Below are 22,808 nucleotides of genomic sequence, written 5' to 3'. Positions count from 1 at the left end.
GTCACCTTTATATTAATGTAAACAAATTTGAAGGATTTTAGATTGAATGGTTTAATTCAGTAACTTCTGTCAATCTGAAATAAAAAGTCATATAATTTACCCACACATGTCACAATAAAATCTTTTAGTAGATATTTTGAGCCTGAGTCAAATTAACAGGTCCGTAGAATATGGGATCTATAACTAGAAAGAATAAATCCTATAGACATTTGCGTCATTATAAATAGACACTATAATTGTTAAGCAGATTTTTTTGGTGGAGCATTTACTCTTTCCTAAATAGAATTTCTCAAAGCAATTTCACATCACCCCAGTTAAAATACAATTTTAATTATCTTCTAAGTGATCAGTTTTTAATATATCTACTTTAGTAAAAGTCCATGAAGGCTAGATGGAGAAAGCTAAAGGAGAAAATATTGATTTGGTTTATAGAAAAAACATGTTAAGGTATATTTTTTAAAAGGTTATAACATGATGTTAAAGAACAAAGATAGCTCTCACTTGAGAATCACCTCCAAGGTGGCAATATTCATTGCTATAAATAATGGGGTCATTGTGCATCTCCAGTGTCACCAAACTGGGTCACACTGTGCTTCTTAGCTGTTTTCACTGCATTTTGCTACATGGCAAATCCATATGGTATGAGAAAGAAAACTATGAATTATCTCACTTAATCCTTACAGTAACCCTGAAATTATTATTTTCCCGTTTTACAGTGAGAAAACTAAAGTTTACAGAGGTTAAGGGACCTGCCTGAATCCACAGATACAATAAGTGGTAGAATCTAGGATTTGAACCCAGATAATCTGATTCCAGAGTCTACACTCTTAATCACTATGCTATACAATCACTCAGTTTTCAGATTATATTACAAGCAAAGTTTAAAAGATTTAACCTTTTAAATAATAAATAAATAAAAGGTTAAAAGATTTAACCTTAAAAGATGCTAGTTAAGAGCTTCCTGGAAACTCATTTTTACTTTCTAACTTTCTTCTTTAAAGGTAGTAATTTTTTTAAAAATTTATTTATTTATTCGTTTTGGCTGTGCTGGGTCTTAATTGCGGCATGCGGGATCTTTAGTTTTGGCATGCAGACTTCTTAGTTGCGGCATGCCTGCGGGATCTAGTTCCCCGACCATGGAATGTACCCGGGCCCCCTGCACTGGGAATGCTGAGTCTTACCCACTGGACCACCAGGGAAGTCCCTAAAGGTAGTAATTTAATTTTGGATTTTTGTCTCTTGTCAGTTTACTTTGTTACTAGTTAATGCTTTAAAGAATCTTTTTCAGTGGTTCAGACTAATATTTTATTTATTTAGAGATGTTTAAACCATACTAGTGAGATTTTCTTAAAAGATACTAATTGATCCCATAATGTGAACAAACATGAACCTCAGAATTTTTTTTCTTCCAGTTTTATTGAGATATAATTGGCATACAGCACTGTATAAGTTTATGTACCGCATAATGATTTGACTTCATATATCATGAAATGATTACTGCAGTAAGTTTAATGAACAACTCTCATCTCACAGAGATACAATACAGAATTCTTATGTTATTGTGGGGAGAATTCTTTTTATGGCCAGGCAATTTTATTCTTATGTACAATTTTTTTTAATTACAGTAAGTCATTCAAAGAGTTTGGAAAATCAAGGGAGAAAAAACCATCACCTATAACTTTCCAGAAATGTGCTTAATTTTAAGTGAAAAACTTTTCTTTAATTTGGAGCCTTTTAAACCTTTCAAGTTGGCATCATTCAACTCACATTCACACTTATCTACAAGAAGTAGTCTGGTGAAAGAGATTTGGTTTGTTGAGTTTGCTAGGTCAGTTGTGTTTTGATGAAAGCTAAAAATGAATCTCATAGGGAGTTTTTATCTAGTAGAGTTCCTCATAAATTTTGATACTTTCTTAGCCTTCTTATCATGTATGGTTTAATGGACCAAGATAAAGAGAACAACAGTTATCAAGTGTTTCCATCAAGCACATTTGGAGAAAAGTAGGTAGATGGGAGAATTATTATCCCTGATTCTGAATTTGTAAATCATGGCCAGGAGAACTGCTGCTGCTTTTCCCTAAGTTGCGTCCTGGACCTGACCACCCTGTTCTATTCCTGTCAGGGGCCTGACCTCCCTGTTCCTCCAGCAAATGGGAGCAGTACCTTCAGAAGCTTTAGCAGTGAGGAACAGATAAACCTGGGTGTGTTACAGGGCTGTATTATTAACCCGGTGTAAGATTACACACATCTTAGAAGGAAAAAAACCCCTGAGGCTCTGAAATACCTTTTTCTAAACTTAGCTACATTAAATTGATCATTTTTTTAGGAAAGTCAAGAATGTACTCAGCTTTTTAGGAAGTATTACATACAGCTTCTAGTGTATTTGGCCATACTCGGCAAATATTTTATTACCAAGCAATTACGTGGCACTTAACGTTTGAAAAGGATATTAAAAGTTTAATGTATTTGAGGAAACTCATGAGCTAAGTAATCTATATTACCATTTTATGAGGAACTGACTGAACACAGAGATATAAAATCTTTTCAGGCCACCCTATTAGGTCTCTTTTTAAAGCCATTGTATTAGAAAAATTCAGTTCAGTCTACCTCCTGTGAGTCTTTCTCCTGGGTGTGTCCTTTACTACTGACACAAAACACTTCTAGTCACCAAATGTGTAGAGATTTTTTCCCTAACCAAACAATTCTCTGTGACACCAGCTAGGTGTCCTACAATTTAACTCAATTCTAACACTATCTACTTGGAGATAGTGTCAGATCCCGTAGATTTAAAGACTCAGTCTCACAAGACTGCTCCCACCGACTTCAGATGCCAGTTGCAATTGCAGGTCCCCAGGTTACCCATAATAACTTCTGTCTAATTTGGCTACAAATTGGAGGTTCCCATGACCTCCTCCTCAGGTTTGATTAATTTGCTAGAACAGCTCACAGAAATCAAGGAAACACTTATGTTTACCAGTTTATTAAAGGATATGATAAAGGATACAGGTGAAGAGCCAGATGAAGAGATACATAGGGCAAGGTCTGGGAGTGTCCCAAGGGCAGGAGCTTCTGTCCCTGTAAAATTGGAGTGTGTCACCTTCTCCATGTGGATGTGTTTGCCAACCTGGAAGTTCTCTGAACCTTGTACTATTGGGATTTTGTGGTAGTTTCCTCACGTAGGCTTGATAGATTATTCCAATTCCAGCTCCTCTTCCTGCTCTAGAGGATAGGGGTTAAGGCTGAAAATCCTAAGCTTCTCATCATGGCTTGGTCATTCTGGCAACAAGCCCTCATCCAGGAGCCCACTCAGGGTTGTCTCATTAAACAAAAGATGCCCTTCACTTAGGAATTTACAAGGGTTTTAGGAGCCTTGTGTCAGGGATGGGGTCAGAGACCAAATATCAGGACAAGAGATGCTCGTTGTGCTCTTATCACTTAGGAAATTACAAGGATTTCAGGAGGTCTGTGCCAGGAACCAGGGACAGAGACCAGTATATATTTTCTACTATCTCTTAGCCATCTACTTGTATTTATATAGAACTTTGTAGTTTGTGATGTGTTTTGACCTACTTTCTAACTTGTTACTCACAACAGCTCAGTGAATTAGACGTGATAGTTCATGAAACTACATTTTACAAATGAATAAACAAGCTCAAAGAGGTCACCCAGCTAGTAGTAAATGGCAGTGCCTACCCTGAAACCAAAGTTTTCTGAAACTTAGTGCAGAGTTCTTTCACCTACCCTGTGTTCTGTCATTCAGAAGTGTTGGCCTCTGCTTTCCTCGGATAGGCTTTAATTATAGTGAATGGAGAAGTGTCAAATGCAGGGGACACTAGATAGCGCAAGGGCCTGAATGCTTCCCACAAACATGCATCGTATGGCCTGCGCACAGTTCATAAATTTGGATTAGTTGCTAATATTTCAAACATTGAAATTTTTTACATCAAAACTATTACATCTGGGATTCCCTGGTGGCGCCGTGGTTGAGAGTCCGCCTGCCGATGCAGGGGACACGGGTTCGTGCCCCGGTCCGGGAAGATCCCACATGCTGTGGAGCAGCTGGGCCCGTGAGCCATGGCCGCTGAGCCTGCGCGTCCGGAGCCTGTGCTTTGTGACGGGAGAGGCCACAACAGTGAGAGGCCCGCGTACCGCAAAAAAAAAACCAAACTATTACATCTATCTTAAGAATGGAAGATCTGGCAAAACGGCATGCTTTGTATGCAGCAACAGTGGCTTGAGCTGAGTACCAGTTGTGCCCTTTGGTTGCTTGTTTGCCACATCCCTGCAACTCCCTATGGTCCCTACACTCAGCCTGCTTCACTCATTTTGTTACCGCTTTTAACCCTGTAGGCGTTTGAGTTTGTGAACTCCTCCCTGGGCTATTATTTGATTGTGGTGGGGTGTGTGTGTGTGTGTGATAACCACTTCTAACTGTATAAAAAGCACCAAAAATATTATAATATTTGTTTTAACAGATACTGTTAATGTACTGCCAGATATAATTTTTCAAGTTTTGATGCTGTTACAGTTGTTAAATGGCATCATTAGAAATGATTATGTTTTAGAGAATACATAGTTGAAAAGTAATGCAGGGTTATATTGTTTTCAACTAATTATCAAGAGTAAAACATTTCATGGTATTTATGACCACTGTTAAGTCAGTGTACTCACATCTACATTCTAATTAGATTTCCTAAATTTTCTCCTCAATGGCAAATTGTACTTAGTGCTTATCTTCACTCTGGATCCTTTCCTTTACATGTGAGGGAATATCACTTGCTGCCTCTTTCCTTTTCTTCCTTTCTGTTTTTTAAATTCTCATGCCCTTCTATAAATTTTACCTTCTTTTGTATTTTATTAGTTGCATCTTTTAGGATTTGGTTTATTTATCCTTTTGAAGTGCAATATAACAAATTTCTGAAGAAGAAAAAAGACAATCCCAAGAGTACTCAGAAGATTTCCATTGATCCTTGGTTTCAGTATTTCCTGCGACATGATCAGCTAATATGTCAAATGCCCTGGCCATTGATCTTTTCTAGATTAAAAAAAAATTCATTAACCTTTGGAGTTATCTTTTTTATTTGTATTCATGAAGACTTAGTGGTTCTCAAGCCTCAAGTCACAGTGTCTAAAACATACTAGGGACTGTGCTAGGCTATCCAGATCAAAGATGAGCGAGACAATCTCCATTTTTTAAGTCCAGTTTACTCTCATTTTCAGATGACTATTTGACTCCTCCTTCCTTTTCCTTAAACCTCCAGAATTTCTTACTCTTCTTTCAGTTGATGACCTTGCTTCCTACTTCACTGAAAAAACAGAATCAACCAGAAGAGAACTCTCAAACATGACACCACATCTACTTACCTACGTGAATCTGTGCATATATACTCTGTTTTCCCTCCAATTCAAGGGATGAACTGTCTGTGCTCCCAGCTGAGGCCAACTCCTCCGCAAGATTCTTATACTAGCTCTTAGTCATTCTAGTAATGCTACCCACCTCCTCCATAATCAGTTTTTCTTTCTCTAATGGATCATTCATTAGCATTAAAACAAACCATCTTTCTAAAAAAAGGTTTCTTCTTGGTGCCTTCAGTTTCTGCTCTCCTTTCCCCTATTAAACTCATTTAATCAGACTTTATTTACTCAACCTGTCAGCAGCATTTGATGTAGCAGCCAAATCCCTCCCGCTCCTCGAAACAGTCTATTCATTTGGAGTTCAGGTGCCATATTCTCTTGATTTTCCCTTGTGTTGATGCCTACTTCTTAGTCTGTGGACTGTTCTCTACCTACACTTCTCCCTTGATGATCTCATCCAGTGTCATGGATTTAAATACCATCTTTATGCTGATGATTTTGAAAGTTCTGTCTCCAGACATCTGCCCTAAACTCCATAATGGTACTTCCATCTTAGAAGCAGTATAGCATAGGGGTCAAGGACACAGACTGGGGATCTGGATTAATTGTATTTAATCCTGGCTCAGCCACTTATTAGCTTTGTGACGTTGGGAGAGGTTCTTAACCATTCTGTACCTCAGCTTCCCCACTTATAAAAAAAGGATAATACTAATTCCATCTTCACCTGATTGTTGTGAAGATTAAATGAGTAAATATAAGCAAAGTGTACAGAATAGCCTGCCATATGGATGTGTCAGTATCATCATCATTAAACATTTCACACTAAGGCATTTCACACTAATGTGTCACAAACCAAATTCCGAAACGCTCTCCCAAATTAGTCTTCCCTAGTCTTTCCCATCCCGGTCCATGTGCTTTAGCCACAAATCCTGGATCTGATCTTGTCTCCTCTCTTTCTCTTTTACCCTGTATCCATCCCATCAATAGTTCCTGTCTCACTACCCTCCACCACTATTGCCATGGTCCAAGCCAGCTTCTCCGCTCACCTGAATCATTGCATTAATGTTCTACACAATCTGCTTTCATTACTGTCCCCCTACCATCTGTTTTCAAGATATCAGTCGGAGTGATCTTTTTAAGACAGAGGTCTGATTGTGTTGCTCCACTGCCCTAGATCCTCCAGTAGCTTCCTGAGCTACTCAGGGTAAAAACCAGTCTTTTAGGCCTAGCAGGCCATTATACATGCATTATCTCTGTCTTTTCCTATCTTCTCCTATTCTTGCTTCCTGTGTTCCAGCCACACTAGCCTCCTTGCTGTTCCCTGAGCATACCAGCTATGCTTCCACCTCAGGACCTTTGCACTTACTGTAACCTCTAATCTGGAGCACACATCATCCAGATATATGCATGGCTCACTTCCTCATCTCTTCCCATTTGTTCAAAAGCCCCATTTTCACTGAGGCAGTCACTGAGAGAACCTTATTTTAAATTTCAAATACCACCCTCCTCCATATATAGACACTCACTATTCCCCTTCCTAGCTTTATTTTCCTCTGATAGGGGTTATCACCATTTGTCATAGCATACATTTTACTTATTTGGGTTTTTTTAATCTCTTCCTCACTAAAACATAAACATTTTGTGAACAGAGATCTTCACCTAATTTAGTTCACTGCTGAATCTTCAATGCCTAGAATAGTTTGTGGTCCATAGTAGCTGCTCCAAAATGTCTGAGTTAGTGAATGACAAATGCAGTGCTTTCAAGTTCACCCTGTAGTGGGAAAAACCAGACAGGTAAAAAAAGGTAGTTAACAAATTGTGTAACAATAATAGGTACTACTGGAGCAGAGAGGGACAGTGAATGTTGGAGATTGTGATTAAGGCTTCTGAGAGGAGATGATACCTAAGGCTGAGACTTAAGACTGTGACTTCCAGTTAAACTAAGTTAGAGGAAAAAGGCATAGAAGGAACAGCATTAACAGGGCCACTGGAGCGACAGAGAACCTGCTCCGACTCATTCACTTATTCAACCTAGGGATATACAGAAGGAGACAGAAGATAAGACCCAAGTTTATGGTATGGATGAAAGGTGGTGGGGAAATCATTCACTGTGAGAAGAGTTATGATGAATTTGGTTTTGGACAGGTTGAATTTGAGGTCCCTGTGGAATTTTCACTCTATTATATGCATTTGAAACTTAATATGAACTTAGTATGAACTTAAATGAACTTAATATTAGAATAATTTCTTTTCTAGGTTCCCTCCTCTCAGTTAAAAGTGATTTATAAACTAGGAGAGCTAAATAGCCTCCAAAAATCTCGCCTTTGTTGTTTGGTTCATGACGTGCTATTATCCTTATTTTTTCCCCGAAAGCCTTTAAAGGCCCTTCTCACTTAAGAAAGTGCAGGTTAAAAGTTACTGTACTTTTAAGGAAGCAGCCATTGGAGATAGTACCAGTCTCAAATCCTACAGAAAGTTGTGTTTCTCGGAGGTACATACTGTATCTTGGAATTATAAGACAAAATTTATTCGTTACACAGTTCTGTTCAGAAATTCAAATGTCATCAAATGATAGATTTGAAGGCCCTCTCAGATTAAAAAAGAAGAAGAAGAAGCCAAGTTTCCTGTTAAGGAAGTCTCTCATTCACTCATTGCAAGACACACCGTGTCATGGTTGCCTACGAATATATCATTATTACTCCATAATGACTGGGTTATCTCTGTGTGTAGGTGTGACAGAAAGACTGACCAGAGATTCTTTACATATTGGGTACCCTTGAAGACCTCTTTGGTGTGTAGCAGAAGAGCTTTGCACAATAGAATGGCAGATCGCCGTTGCTCAGAAAGAGTGACTTGCTCTACCCTTCCTGCCCAAATTTGTTTGCTGCTGTTGCTTCTTAACATTTCATAGCTATGCCAAATTATGCTTCTGTGTGTCTTTAGCATTTCTTTGCTTTGGCTTACATTAGAACACCTTTTTGTTCTTGTCTGTCATATGCCCAACACAATTGTCTTGCCTCCAAATATCACTTCTGTTTATGTTGATTAATTGCGTGTTCTTATCTCCCTGGTGGCCTTAGGAATCATAGAACTTTAGAGTTGGACTGCGCCTGAGTTTGGGTCTCAGTTTAAAATAATAGGATATAAGCACATTTGTTTAAAAATAGAAAAGAAAAAGAATTCAGGGACAATTCCAAACAGTTCTAGTATTTCAGTATAATGAATTGTCTTTCCAAAACAGGTTTAATCACTTTCCAGGGATTATGATGATTTATATCAGAGGTCATCAAACTATGGCCCACTACCTGTTTTTATAAATAAAGTTGTATTGGAACAAATCCATGTCCATTTGTTTACATATTGTCTGTGGCTGCTTTTGTGCAGCAGGGCAGAGTTGGGCAGTTGTGACATAGACTGTATGGCCTGCGAAGCCCTAAATATTTGATACCTGGTCCTTCACAGGAAAAGTTTTCCAATCATGATTTAAACAGTTTAGAAACATACTTCTCCAACTGGAAATCCAAAGTACTTCCCCAGATAACAACATGTAAAACAGAAGAGTGACTGTGAGGATCTGTTAGCGTACTGAGCACACTACCAACTTGTGATCTCCATCCATTTAAAAAAATTTTTAAGTGGTGTCTCCCAAAAAAACAAAACAAAAAAACCCCTGGAGATTAATAGGTAGGCAGATGGCAGTTCTTTATTGTAATTAGTTATTTCATTGCCTTTTATTGTGAGTAGCTTTTATATTTAGGGGAAATGATCTTAGTGTACTGAGTTTGTTTAATTACTATCTCCATGTCATTTTTGCAACCTTTTCGTCTTTCTTCACTGGTATTTTCACGTTAAGATTACCTGTGCATTCTCTTACTTGCAGTGTAAGCTTCCTGATTTAATAATTTGTAATAGACCCATTTCCTGCTATCATTTTCTCCAGTGTCAGAGTCTGCTTAATTTCTGTATTGGTTTATATCTACCCAAAGTAAAAGGTGTTTAAGGGAAATGTTAGTTTTAAAATTTTAACATGGATATTTAGAGAGTTGAGTGGTTACTTGAAAATTATATTTGACATTTTTCACTCATAGGGTAGTTTGATCCTTCTCAGTTTAAATTCTAAGTTACTGAAATTCTGTTCATGTTAGACCCATTTTCTTTCCTTGAAGAATAAGCAGTTTTCTCTTTGTTGTAAAACTATTTTTCATGCATTAACACTACTCAGTGTGAATTCTACCTATAACCTTGAAATTATTATTAAAATAAAAAGCGTTGGAACCGTGGTGATGAAATAATTCTTACTGTCTCACATATACGTTACCCCTACCACATTTTTATTAGTGTCTGAAGTATTATGTAGTCTTTTTTTAAGGGGTGTTTGTGTCACTAAGATGTATGTATATTCTATCGTATAATAACGCATATGTGGAATCTAGAAAAATGGTATAGATGCTCTTATTTGCAAAGCAGAAATAGAGACATAGACGTAGAGAACAAATGTATGGATACCAAGGGGGAAAGGGGTGGGGAGGGAGGAATTGGGAGACTGGGATTGACACATATACATTATTGATACTATGTAGAAAATAGACAACTGATGGGAGCATACTGTATAACATAGGGAGCTCTACCTAATGCACTGTGGTAACCTAAGGGAAGTCCAAAAGGGAGGGGATATCTGTATGTGTATGGCTGATTCATTTTGTTGTGCAGTGGAGGCTGACGCAACATTGTAACGCAACCATACTCCAATAAAAATTAATTTAAAAAAATTTTAAAAAAGTTCTTAAAGATGTATGTATATTCTATATTTCATACTTACTCTGGGTTATCTCTTTTTTTAGTCCTGTGGCTAGCTAACTTTGGCCTTATCTCCTAAGGTATTGGCTTAAGTGGATAGTTTTAGGGCAAACAAAAGGAAAACTTTCATCTTCTGTGACTTTTATCATTTTCTAAAAAGTGTTTAGGAATCTTAGTTTATATTATCAGAATGAAAGACACTAAAGTTTACAGATAGTTCAGAAGCATTACTACTTTAGAATTTGTGAGAGGAAGTCCGGACTTAATTTCAGCTGCAGGTGTCTTTGAGTGTTAATATCTCAATACCTGATTGAAATAATTGTAATGTGGCAAACTATACTGACATCCAAGAACTGGCACTCAAATGTATGAACAAATGGAAGAATTCATATTATCTGTTTTCTTCGCCTATTTAGAGAAATCAGATGCTGTGAAATACGATAAATACAATGCTTCACCGATATATTAGTACAACACTATAAAAATTAATATAAAGACATACCTCAAAAAGCAGAGATATTTTCATAATAGTCTAATAGGGCCAATAAAGTATTTCCCTGTATATGATAAGGAAACTAAATGGGGAACAGTCCCATTCTAAAATGACCTTTTATATTTCCCACTGTTAGTCTCCCAACCTTGAAGTAGTTCTGTCTGTTGCCTCCGATGCTGAACACTGTGGGCTGCATTTGCACAATGAGCGTATTGATATAACTGCAAATTGAAATTTCTTACGCAGGATTTTCAGTGCCTTTCGGCAGTCTTCTGTGTCACTGATTAGCTGTCTCCTATTTCCTACAGCAGATATTTAGCAAATTTATTCCTTCAACAAATATTTCTTAAACTCCTACACTGTACCAGGCATTGTTCTAAGCTCTGAAGTTATAGCAGTGAACAATAAGGATGGAAAAAACCCTGCCATCATGGAGCTTACGTTCCAGCAAAATACTAAATGCTACATAAGCGTTGGTTAAATATGGGCAGTTACTGTTTTTGATGGGGTGACTGTTGTCCCAGTTTGCCTGAACAGCCCCAGCTTAACACCTGTTTCTGGGTTTTAATAGTGTCCCCTTTCACTTTCAAAGTGGTCCCAGTTTGGACAGTAAATTATATGGCCACCGTAGTTCTAAACCTTTTACATCTATTTATTTATTGAATCCTCATAATAATCCCATGAGGTATGTGACATTATTAATATCATTATGCAGATGTGGAAACTGAAGCATAGAGAGGTTAAGTAATTTGCCCTTGGTCATGCTAGTAAGTGGCAGAACCAGAATTCAAACCCAGACAACAGCCTGGCTCCAGAGTTTGTGCTGAGTCACTATACTGTACCGCCCCAATACTGCTATGGTAAATCTGCTTTCTTATTCTGCCTGTCTACCTTCTTCTCCCTAGCAAAGTAAATCAGGTAATCTCATCTCCTTGACAGATGAATTTGTGGCTCTTTGGAGTGAACTTCCTCAACTTGTCACTCACTCCTTTACAAATCTGTCTTCATTTTTGCTTGGCTTCACTCCATCCCTCTATTTCAAGGATGGGACATCCCTCTTCCCATCTAAAACTTGTATTCTAGCCTCATCCCCTTTTGCCTCCTAGAGGACTTTGTTCTCTACATTACTCTTTTTGGGCCTTCAGTCTCCATCTTTCCACTGGCTTTTCCCATTCAGCATATAAGCATGATCTGTTGTTGTTGAAAGTGTGTGTTACTCCTTCAAGAAGCTTTATTGTTGGGAGAATTTTTTTAAGTTTATTAATATAATGATGATAAATGAATACCAATTATTTATTACCCTCTTTAAATTCCAGGTACTGTATACATCTCTGATCCTTTTACCAACCCTATGGATACTTTACAGATGAAGAAATGGAAGCTCAGAGGACTCTATAACTTGTTTAGCTTATGGATAGTGGCATTGAATTCAGACTTGTATTTGTCTTACTCCAAAATCCATTCTATTTCTAGTATATCATGTTAGTTTACCGCAATTCTTAAAGGACGTCCCTTGATCCTCTGCTTGTCCTCCATCGCCTTATAGCTCTTTTTGTATGTGTAGACTCATCTTGCCTTTCATTTACTTCTCAACCCATTCTAGTCTGACTTCCACCTTTTTATTAGTCAGATCCTCCAAAGAAACAAAACCACCATCTGTCTCCCTCTCTCTCTCTCTCCCTCTCTCTCTCTCTCTCTCTCTGTGTGTGTGTGTGTGTGTGTGTGTGTGTGTGTGTGTGTGTGTGTGTACACACAGAGGCCAGCAGGCTGGAAATTCAGGCAGAATTTCTGTTACAGACTTGAAGCAGAATTTCTTCTCAGGGAAACCTCAGTTTTTAACCCTTAAGGCCTTCAACTGATTGGATGAGGCCCAGCCATATTATCAAGGGTAATCTCCTTTACCTAAAGTTAGTTGACTGTAAATGTTAATCATATCTGCAAAATACCTTTATAACAACATGTAGACCAGTGTTTGATCAAACAACTGGGCAACCATAGACTAGCCAATATGACACATAAAAATCACCACCACAACCTCTATCACTGTGGTGTCTTACTCATTGCTAAATCCAGTGGACATTTTTCACATCTTTCCTTAACTTGGTCACTTTGCAACATTTGACATTTTGGACAACCTGTTACTTCTCGAAACCCTTCTCCCTTAGTTGCAATGACCCTAGTCTCTTTTCATTCTCCTGTCCGTCTGGCTATTCCTTTTCTGATATTTCATTACTCGTCTCCCAATTCCTTAATTATTAATATTCTCTCCTGTCCTTGGCCCTCTTATTACTCCCGCAGTTGATGTCTCCCCAAACTAAAATTCCATCTTAGATTCCCTACTGAGCTTTAGACCTGTGCATCCAATTGCTTGGATGTTGCACAGACATCCCAGGCTTCGCGTGTCTAAAACTGAAATCCTGTTCTCCCACTCTCCAACTTGCTTCTGCATCTCTCCTTTCTCTGTCTTAGTTTGTAGTACCGTCTGCACCCAGTTAGTTTACCAAGCCAGGAACCAGAGAGGAGTCTTCAGCACCTCTCTTACATTTACCATTTAAGACTTTCCCATCTCCATTCCTATCTCAACCAAGAGAGCTCAACCCTCATTTTCTCTCACCTAGAATCTTGTTGTGGTATTTCTACCTCCCATCAGTCTCTTTCCAACCCCTCTACACTGCTGCCAAAGTGATATTTTAAAAATGCAAATCTGTTTATTTGTGTTTAAAATTCTTTTAGTAGCTCCTAATTGCCCACCGAATTAAGATAGAATTCTTTAGCAGGCATACAGTCCTCCATGGCTAGGCCTTTTCTGCTTTTTATATTCCACTGCGCCTCGCTCACCCATCCTACTTCAAGCCACACCGACATATTTATAGAGCCCAGATTTGCTGTATTGTTGGCTTCCACGTCCTATTCTGCTGTTTCTTCTGCCTGGAATGTCCACTACCTCTATTGTTTCCCTACCTTCCTACCCCCACCTGGGGCATCTAGAAAAATTATTTTAGTACCCAGTTCAATCTTTAGTTTGGAATAACCTTCCCCCAATTCCACAAATAGATTTGACCATACCTCCTTTCTGACATTGTTACAAGCTTATCAACTCTACTATAGCACTTACTACTGTATTATTTATTTTTTGTTTATCTGTCACCTTTCAATGGACTGTGAACTCTTCGAGTATTTCTACTGCCTGGCATATAATAGGCTCTCATCAGATTTGTTGTGGTGGTGGAAACGGAGCCCAGAGTGGATTATACAGTTCACTTAAATAAGGCCATGCCTTATTGAGGAGTGCTGGGCTTGGACATGTATAGTGACGAATGGTAGACATTTCTTTATCTTCCTTTGTTCCTTCTAGAGGCTGCTGTTCCAACCTTTAGTACCAGATTCCTTTTGATCTATACTTTTTTTGATGTTCTGATACCTATTCTCAGCCTTCACTTTGCTTTTGTTTTATTTTGCTTGTATCTTTGGAGCAGTTAAAAAGAAAGGAAGCTATTTAAATTACTATTACAAATTCCCACTGTCCCATTTTCATTCCATCACAGGAGAAATCATACATCAGCTTGTTCTCATGTGATTCTTGTGTGCCAAAAGTCTTTTCTCAGCCAGTAAAAAGAATTCATGTTATAATGACAATATTTTTCCAACAGTTTTTTAATTCTCCTATGTCCCCAAAATGTCTCCATGCATTTAATGTCAAATTACAAACTAAACCAGTTCTGTGTTAATCCTGAGAGAAGAAATAATGGTTTTTAAAGATTGTTAAAGGAATAATGAAGACTTCTTGGGTTTTCAATATGAAAGTTTCAGGTGACCAAGGGTCCTGCTATACACATTGGGGCCAAAGGATAGTAGCATGGCCAGCATCTCATTTTAGACTTACGTATTACTTTCTACTCTAAATGCACTTGTAGAAGCTACTTGTGGTGTAACTCCTTATGTATTTAATATTTATCTAACTCTTGGTTTTCGTGGTTGAGTTTTGAAATGAGTGAAGAATCTACTTATTCTTTGCCCTTTACAGAATGTGATATCTTGGTTTTTATTCCATTTGTCCCCCTTACCCTTTACTTAATTTTATCTCATTATTTTGCATTGTGTTTCTAAAATAATGGCTTTGGCTTATTTTTTCTTGAATGTTTCTGCAGTTTGGTTTGAGTATCTAGCTTTGGCAGCCCTCCTGAACTTGACTCCATCTGTACTTGTGACTTTTGGAAGGCAGAAGTCAGTGTTTTCTAGGGAGATGACTATTTTTTAATATTATATATGTGTGTGTCTCCCTTCCTTTTTGGTTTCTCTTAAAAGACTGGAAAGAAAGCAGTTAAGGCAGTCCTGTGGGTATCGGCAGATGGACTCAGAGTTGTGGATGAAAAAACTAAGGTAAAACTTTCATAAGCTTAAATGTTACTGCTCATATGTTTTCTATCCCTATGATCAAATATAATGCCATTAAGCTGTTGTAGTCACTCTGTATCCTTCCACTTTGTCCAAAGAACGATCTTTGGAGAGACTAGTTAATGTTCAGAAAAACCAATTTAGTTACTCATTTACCTTACGAAAAACAGAAGAGAATTCTCTCAACATTTTGGTCTACATGACACAGCATGTTTAGCCTACGGTGTATTAGCATTTAATGTTAAGATCTGAGTTCTGTTTTTGTTCTGACACGTTAAAAAAGTTTACCCCCACAAATACGATGTGAAAAATGATGGACCTTTCATTGATATCACAGTTAAAAATTAAAAAAACAAAGTTGATAGACCATATCTAAAATTTCTTCTTGTTCCTTAATAAAACACTATTTTTAGAAAGTGATATTTGAACTGATTAACCTACTATTTAACTGAAGACTCAATTTAAGTGAAATCTTAAGGACTAGTAAATTGCTCATTTGGTTAACATTTATTTAGAATACACACAGTATCTCAAATAATATGTAGCACTTTGCATTTGAAAGCAAGTGATCCTACATGCCTAAATAAGAATAGACATAGACTCTGCCCTTAGCATAAGGTGTTATTTATATAAGTACATTTAATCATTAATTCGAACTTTTTAAGAGACCTAAATCTGGAGAAATTTTAACAAGAAGGCAATTTTCAAAAAAAAAAAAGAAAAATAACCCTCAGGTGTCACTGGAAGGAGGAGAAAGTCTGGCAGGTAAAGAACAGTTTTCATGGGTAGCTTGCCTGATACATTGTAAGTGATTTAATTTAGCTACATTTTAGTTCTTTTCACTAAGGCTTTTCTTTTTTTTTAAGTTCAAGAGAAGTGGTAATCTCAAGTGTACATTACAATTGGAAATAACTATCATTTTAATTAGCTTATTTTGTGTAGTTTTCATTAGTGCTTTGGGTGAAATTTGTTGTATGTGGAGGCTATATTTTTAGTTGCTTTACACGATAGTTAGAAAGTGATGTTGCCCCCTGTTGGTTACTTATAACACTGGAATTAATTAATTTACTTCTTCCCACATTGAGTGATAATAGTAATTGATGACTTGTCATCCTGGGACCCATTATGAGCAGAAAAGAAATTTTGCAATATGTATAACAAATGAAGGGCTCATATTTAGAATATATAAATAACTCCTACATATCAGAAGAAAAATGACAGATAATCCAAAAGACTTGAATTACTTTGCTGAAGAGGAAATTCATAGTAATCAAGGTTATGCAAAATAAAATTATAATGAGCCACCAGCATTGCAGAACTTTAAAGAATTGACTGGCAAGTTTGTGGAGCAATAGGAATTCTCATAGTTATGCTGTATAAAAGCCATTTTGTTTGCATGTTTTAGCACTTAGAGCCCCCATCTCAGCATCTAGGGATTTTAGGTGACTGGAATATCACACAGAAGAGCCAAAGAGTGTCAAGATTTTAAAAAACATTTTGTGCAATGTTTATACTATGTGTATATGATGTCATTCAGCAAGTATATAAACATAGAGAGTCATACTCAAAATTAAATAATCAGTAAGTTAATAAATACATAGAGCTGTTCTGGAAATGATGTTATTTGAATGTAAGTTATATGGAAATTGGATTAAATTGATTTACATATATTGTAAAATTGAACATGGAATTTACCATCATAAAACTAGAATCAGCAGGCATATATTATATATATGAAGATGAAGTGAGGGAGGCATCTGGGGAAAGTGCCTCTTGGGATTTCTCCTAGGTCAGATTCTTAGTATTCAGACTTCTGGCTCAGATCCAGCTATTCTATAGCCTTGATGCATTAGATGTAGAGATTCTGTGTTGTGAAATGAACATCCTGTGTTTCTTCTGAGAAACTTGATTAACCTCATAAGTCCTCTATTCCTTTGTGTTTCCCTTTTTTCCAGGACCTCATAGTTGACCAGACAATAGAAAAAGTTTCCTTCTGTGCCCCAGATAGGAATTTTGATAGGGCCTTCTCTTATATATGTCGTGATGGCACAACTCGGCGCTGGATCTGTCACTGCTTCATGGCTGTCAAGGACACGGTGAGTCCAATAGCATGGATTTCATCATGACTAGCCTCAGTCACCAAGCTCCTTCTGGGTTGGCTCAGCCAAACAGTTTCCACTACATTTTTTTTTTTTAACATCTTTATTGGAGTATAATTGCTTTACAATGGTGTGTTAGTTTCTGCTTTATAGCAAAGTGAATCAGTTATACATATGTTCCCATCTCTCTTCCCTCTTGCATCTCCCTCCCTCCCACCCTCCCCTATCCCACCCCTCTAGGTGGTCACAAAGCACCAAGCTGATCTCCCTGTGCTATGCGGCTGCTTCCCACTAGCTATCTATTTAACATTTGTTAGGGTATATATGTCCATGCCACTCTCTCACTTTGTCACAGCTTACCCTTCCCCCTCCCCATATCCTCAAGTCCATTCTCTAGTAGGTCTGTGTCTTTATTCCCGTCTTGCCCCATGGTTCTTCATGACCTTTTTTGTTTTTTCCTTAGATTCCATATATATGTGTTAGCATATGATATGGGCATATACCCTGAGAAAACCATAATTCAAAAAGAGTCATGTACCAATATGTTCATTGCAGCTCTATTTACAATAGCCAGGACATGGAAGCAACCTAAATGTCCATTAACAGATGAATGGATAAAAAAGATGTGCCACGTATATACAATGGAATATTACTCAGCCATAAAAAGAAACGAAATTGAGTTATTTGTAGTGAGATGGATGGACCTAGAGTCTGTCATACAGAGTGAAGTAAATCAGAAAGAGAAAAACAAATACCGTATCCACTACATTTTTAACAAGTACGTGCTGTTACAGCACTTGGAAGTGCCTAAACTAACCTGCTTTCACTCCTTTTATTCAAGTAATTCACACTTTTGGTATAACCCTACCACTCACAGAGCAAGATGATTGGCTGAGGTCCAAGGTCATTAAAGGAAAGTAAAAGTTCTCTGGTGATGGTGGCTGCTAATCTTTATTTGAAACTTTTCATTATTAGAACTATTTTCAAGATCCTTACATGCATTTGTTTGCTAATTCATCTGGGTAGAAGATACTGGCATTTGAAAGGCACTTATAAATTCATTTACAAAGTGACTACCACAAGAACTGAGTGGGAGTATATTTTCAATTAAAAAAATAGAAATACTAAATTATGGTACAGTGAACTATGCTAGAAATTGCTACATAGAAATTTTGGTTTTGTTTAAAAGTAGAGAATAGGGACTTCCCTGGTGGCGCAGTGGTTAAGAATCCGCCTACCAATGCAGGGGACACGGGTTCAAGCCCTGGTCCAGGAAGGTCCCACATGCCACGGAGCAGCTAAGCCCGTGTGCCACAACTACTGACCCTGCGCTATAGAGCCTGCGAGCCACAACTACTGAGCCCACGCGCCTAGAGCCCGTGCTCTGCAACAAGAGAAGCCGCCACAATGAGAAGCCTGTGCACCTCCACGAAGAGTGGCCCCTGCTTGCCACAACTAGAAAAAGCCCATGTGCAGCAACGAAGACACAATGCAGCCAAAAATAAATAAAATTAATTAATTTAAAAAAGTAGGGAATAATCGAATCTATCATTCTTCATCTAAATTTTAAACGTCCAGACAGAATAAGGCAGTTGTAGCAATTCATGACTACAACTCGATGAACTCTTGCTAAGGTTTAACCTGGAAGGGAAGTGGTGGCCATATTCTAATATTGACCAAAAACTTTTTAAAAAGCAGTTGTATAAACAAATATTAGGAGCTCAAGCTCTGAATCAGATATGGGTTCAGTTCCTCTTTCTGGTTCTTACTAACTGTGGGTTTTGGGGCAGGTTATTTAACATTTTCTAAGTCTTAGTATCCACTTCTATAAGTTGGAGATAACAGTTGTGGGGACTAAATTTGGTAACAAGTATAAACACTTATAGCATAGGGTCTGGCCCGTGGTAACTGCTCCACTTCAAGAACTTCTGTCATAAGGCCTCGCAGAAATAATAAGTTTCCTTGGCCTATAGTTCTGTCCTTGTAATAGAGCTGTGTTCAAACGCACACGGGTTCTAAAATTCTTTCGGTCCTCTCTCCTATTTCACCCTTCAATGCCTACCCTTGTATCATCCTACTAAGAAGTTAGATAGAAACTCACGCAGATTCATAAAGAGTGAGTCTGTCAGTCTTTAAGCAGTCATGTGAAATCTTAGGGACAAAAGCATTTCAGACATTTACCTCCCCTTATGATATCTGATATTGGCGTATAAGATGCAGTGAAATTACTTACTCAGAGCGATATGTAGGAGCAGCTGCTTACATGGTATGATTTTGGAAACTCCACAAAGGTTTCCCTGTTCTCAGATTTTCTTCTCGCTGTTAAAGACGCCAACAGTTATTATATCATCCCTAACTTTTTTATTCCACAATTAGGGATATAGTTTAAAATACAGATAACCCTGGTAAAAAGTAACCCACCAAATCTATTAAATTTACTCTAGGTAATCCAGTGTATCTTTAAAACAATATTTAGTTTACATAAGCCTTCCTCCCCTCCCACACACAAAAAATTCAGGTTTATCTGTTTAATTCCTTTATAAGTAGAAAATGTGAGTGAAAACATGCTTTTACTTTTGCCTGTGTGTGGTTGGGAGGTAGAGTTGGGGTTTGAGAGAGCTAGAAGAAGATAGGGAAGTTATGGGAGAGAACCTACAAGCACTGAGGGCCCAGATGGGGCAGGGGAGGAGCATTCAGAAAGACTGAGAAAGCTAAGCTTTCCTTTGCCTGATTGCTTCTCATCGCTGCAGTTGTATTTATTTATGTGAAGTTTTAAGTTTGCGCCTTTTGTTCCTAGACATGTTGATAGTATATTTAAGCTCTGAAATAAACCCTGCCTTTCCAGTGGTTTCTTAGAAATGCTTGGTAAATATTCCTACTATTCCCCTAAATGGCAAATAGAGGTTTGTGTGTCAAGACTTAGGGCTTGGAACCTTGAGCAGTGTCTTCTAAGCTGGTGACCAGAGTTAATGTGAGTGACAGAGGGACCTGACTAATAAGGAAGTATTGGTGGCTGCTCAGAAAACACCGCTTACCGATGGTCGCTTTACCCAATGCCTACTACAGTAAAGGATCATAAGCATTACCTAAGGTAATAATTCATTTAGATTAATTTGGCCTATTAATATACTAAAATCTAATTTTAAGCTGGAGTTCCTAACATTTTGCCTGTGTGGAAACAGACTTATTTTGTGGTCCAAGCTAATTTGTAATTTTTGACACCATAACTCTAAAAAGGTTTTTTAAACCTTCTGTTACATACAGGGTGAAAGGCTGAGCCACGCAGTGGGCTGTGCTTTTGCAGCCTGTTTAGAACGTAAGCAGAAGCGGGAAAAGGAATGTGGAGTGACTGCTACTTTCGATGCCAGTCGGACCACTTTCACAAGAGAAGGATCATTCCGTGTCACGACAGCCACTGAGCAAGCAGAAAGAGAGGAGATTATGAAACAAATCCAAGATGCTAAGAAAGGTACAATCTGTTCTACTACAATGTGTGTTTATTTAAACAGTTTTTCCCAACAGGTTAGTATTTGGAAGCTATCAGGGGCAAACTTTTTCAGTCAAGGAGAACTCTTAGCAATATATGAAGACCTTAAGAACAAAGCTGAAAATCTAAACAGAGTCCTTTCCTTTAGAGTGGCTTGTTTAGTGGCTTCAAAGTGTTTACTCTTCCCATTATGTTAAACTACTGGGGAAGCTGAGAGTGTTAGTTGAAGAAGCTGCAAAGACATTCAAAAACAAAATTGGGAAAACCTGCATCCTCGAACAGATTTTTAAATTCTGATGCATCTGATGTCTGTGAGAAGCAAATGCTATCAAGGACCTACATTTTAAAGGAAGAAGTACAAGTCCCAGGTTTAGGCTGCAGAGGACCCACTGATGGTGATGCTGGGTATAAACGCAGGCAGAAATTTCTCGGTGATACTCTTCTTATTAGATTATTACTGTTGTTTTAGTGCTTTTGTGAAAAAAGTCCACAGATTTTGAGATGCTGGCCCGTCTTTTTTCCATAGCCCCATTAATTTTAGTGTGTGGTTTTGCAGAATGTGTTTTTTTTTTTCAGATACCCATAGCAGCATAGCAGAAATGCCTGTACAAGCATTCAAGTCACTCAGGAGGCTGTTGAGTCAAGTGTGTTTTAGAACTGAGTGATAGGGCTTAGGGAGAATGCTTTGCATTCTTGTGTATAACTAGGGCTGAAACCAACAAGGAATATTTTGGAATTAAACAGTTCGGTTTAAATATAAATATAATTTTGCTAATTTTTTTACTATATTCTTTCAATTCTAAACCAGCCATTTTAGGTAACTTCATTAATACTGACCCAAACAGCTCTAATTTTTAAGCCAAAAAAAGGATACATATTTTTATTTGAAATTAAATTATTGATTGTGATTTTTTTTTCATTTCTTATAAACATTTGTGCCAGGATACCAAAGAATAAAGAAACGCCATGCTATTTTAATTAGGAAATGTAGTATGTATACCTGTTATGTAGTATGCTTCAGTGATTTTCAGACTGGATGCATATTCTTTAATACCACCAAAGAATACTTTTTGATACACACAGCAACTGCCAAAATGGTTGAGTCCTAGCATCTACAGAGGATTGTGAGGGGAGGGGAGTAGAGACTTACCACAATCAGAATGGGACACAGTGGGTACTCACATGGAAACAGTCTTGTATTCATGTTTACTCCAATTTAAAATTTTACTTCTGTATGCTTTTATTCAAATGAGCCACAAATGCCTAATATCCATGTCTGCTTTATGACATTCTTTAACATCTAATCAAACTTACGCTTATTTAGACCTTTCTGACTCTGCCACTCCTAAATCCTCTCCCCCAAACAAAAAAGCAAACAAATATTGAACACTGTGAACCATCATTCTTTAAAGGACCTTTTGCTAGGAGTTGATAGGTAGTTTTGTTTTGTTTTGTTTTGTTTAATCTTGTTCAGAGTCTTAATCACTGCATGGGAATAAAAGATCTAATATTTTTGTCTTAGTAGATATACCATGTGACATGTAGTAGGTTACTAAACGTTTTATTTGTCTGAAAAATAGGAGATCTGAGCCCCACTTCTAACCTGTCTTTTAAGAGACATGGTGAAGGAGATGGGTAAAAAGACCTAGAAGAGTTTTTGAGTTCCTCAGCAATATAAGCTCAAATTATTTGAAGACATTGCTAAGGTCCTCTTTCTCTTGACTTTCTTGAGCTGAAACAGATAAGACAGTTGTTGGTTCATCAGTGGCCCCTGGCAACACTGACCCATCCCCATCCTCTCCCACCTCTCCCACTTCGGATGCTACTGCCTCTCTGGAGATGAACAATCCTCACGCCATCCCACGCCGGCACGCACCAATTGAACAACTTGCTCGCCAAGGCTCTTTCCGAGGATTTCCTGCTCTTAGCCAGAAGATGTCACCCTTTAAACGCCAGCTATCCCTGCGCATCAACGAGTTGCCTTCCACTATGCAGAGGAAGACTGATTTCCCCATAAAAAATGCAGGTAATGCAGCATCCACCTAACTCACTGGGTGCTCTGGCACTGAAGCGTTACCATCACTTCCAGTGGAGTCACTGATCCCATCAAACTAGCCACCCCTCTTTCTGAGGCTGGTTGGTGGTTACATATCTTGTATCATTTCCAATTGGAAGAAAATGG

At 37.9% G+C, this 22,808-nt stretch overlaps 2 protein-coding genes across 26 annotated transcripts in view; one reads left to right on the top strand and one right to left on the bottom strand.

Moving 5' to 3' along the window:
• The window catches only part of NUMB (NUMB endocytic adaptor protein), a 182,544-nt gene that overhangs the window by 152,143 nt on the left and 7,593 nt on the right, over positions 1-22,808 (top strand). For 11 of the 14 annotated variants that reach the window (XM_033438274.2, XM_033438095.2, XM_033438152.2 and 8 more), the window contains 4 exons: positions 14,951-15,025; positions 16,996-17,136; positions 20,404-20,608; positions 22,359-22,652. In XM_033438274.2, the coding sequence (XP_033294165.1) occupies positions 14,951-15,025; positions 16,996-17,136; positions 20,404-20,608; positions 22,359-22,652 (715 nt within the window). The remainder of the gene's footprint in view (positions 1-14,950; positions 15,026-16,995; positions 17,137-20,403; positions 20,609-22,358; positions 22,653-22,808) is intronic. The other 3 variants (XM_033438310.2, XM_033438485.2, XM_033438747.2) reach the window with 2 other exon arrangements.
• PAPLN (papilin, proteoglycan like sulfated glycoprotein) overlaps positions 2,965-22,808 on the bottom strand; it is a 62,392-nt gene continuing 42,548 nt past the window's right edge. For 2 of the 12 annotated variants that reach the window (XR_007475838.1, XM_033437946.2), the window contains one exon: positions 4,769-7,126. Coding sequence is in view for 2 of the 12 variants with exons in the window: in XM_033437946.2 (XP_033293837.1) it covers positions 7,122-7,126 (5 nt within the window). In the remaining 10 variants the exon portion in view is untranslated. Of the gene's footprint in view, positions 3,883-4,768; positions 7,127-19,372; positions 19,459-22,808 lie in introns of those variants that run through there. The other 10 variants (XR_007475834.1, XR_004486131.2, XR_004486146.2 and 7 more) reach the window with 10 other exon arrangements.

Source organism: Orcinus orca, chromosome 2 (genome assembly GCF_937001465.1).
Source record: "Orcinus orca chromosome 2, mOrcOrc1.1, whole genome shotgun sequence".
Classification (NCBI taxonomy): Eukaryota; Metazoa; Chordata; class Mammalia; order Artiodactyla; family Delphinidae; genus Orcinus; species Orcinus orca.
This window is presented reverse-complemented; position numbering and strand designations above follow the sequence as displayed.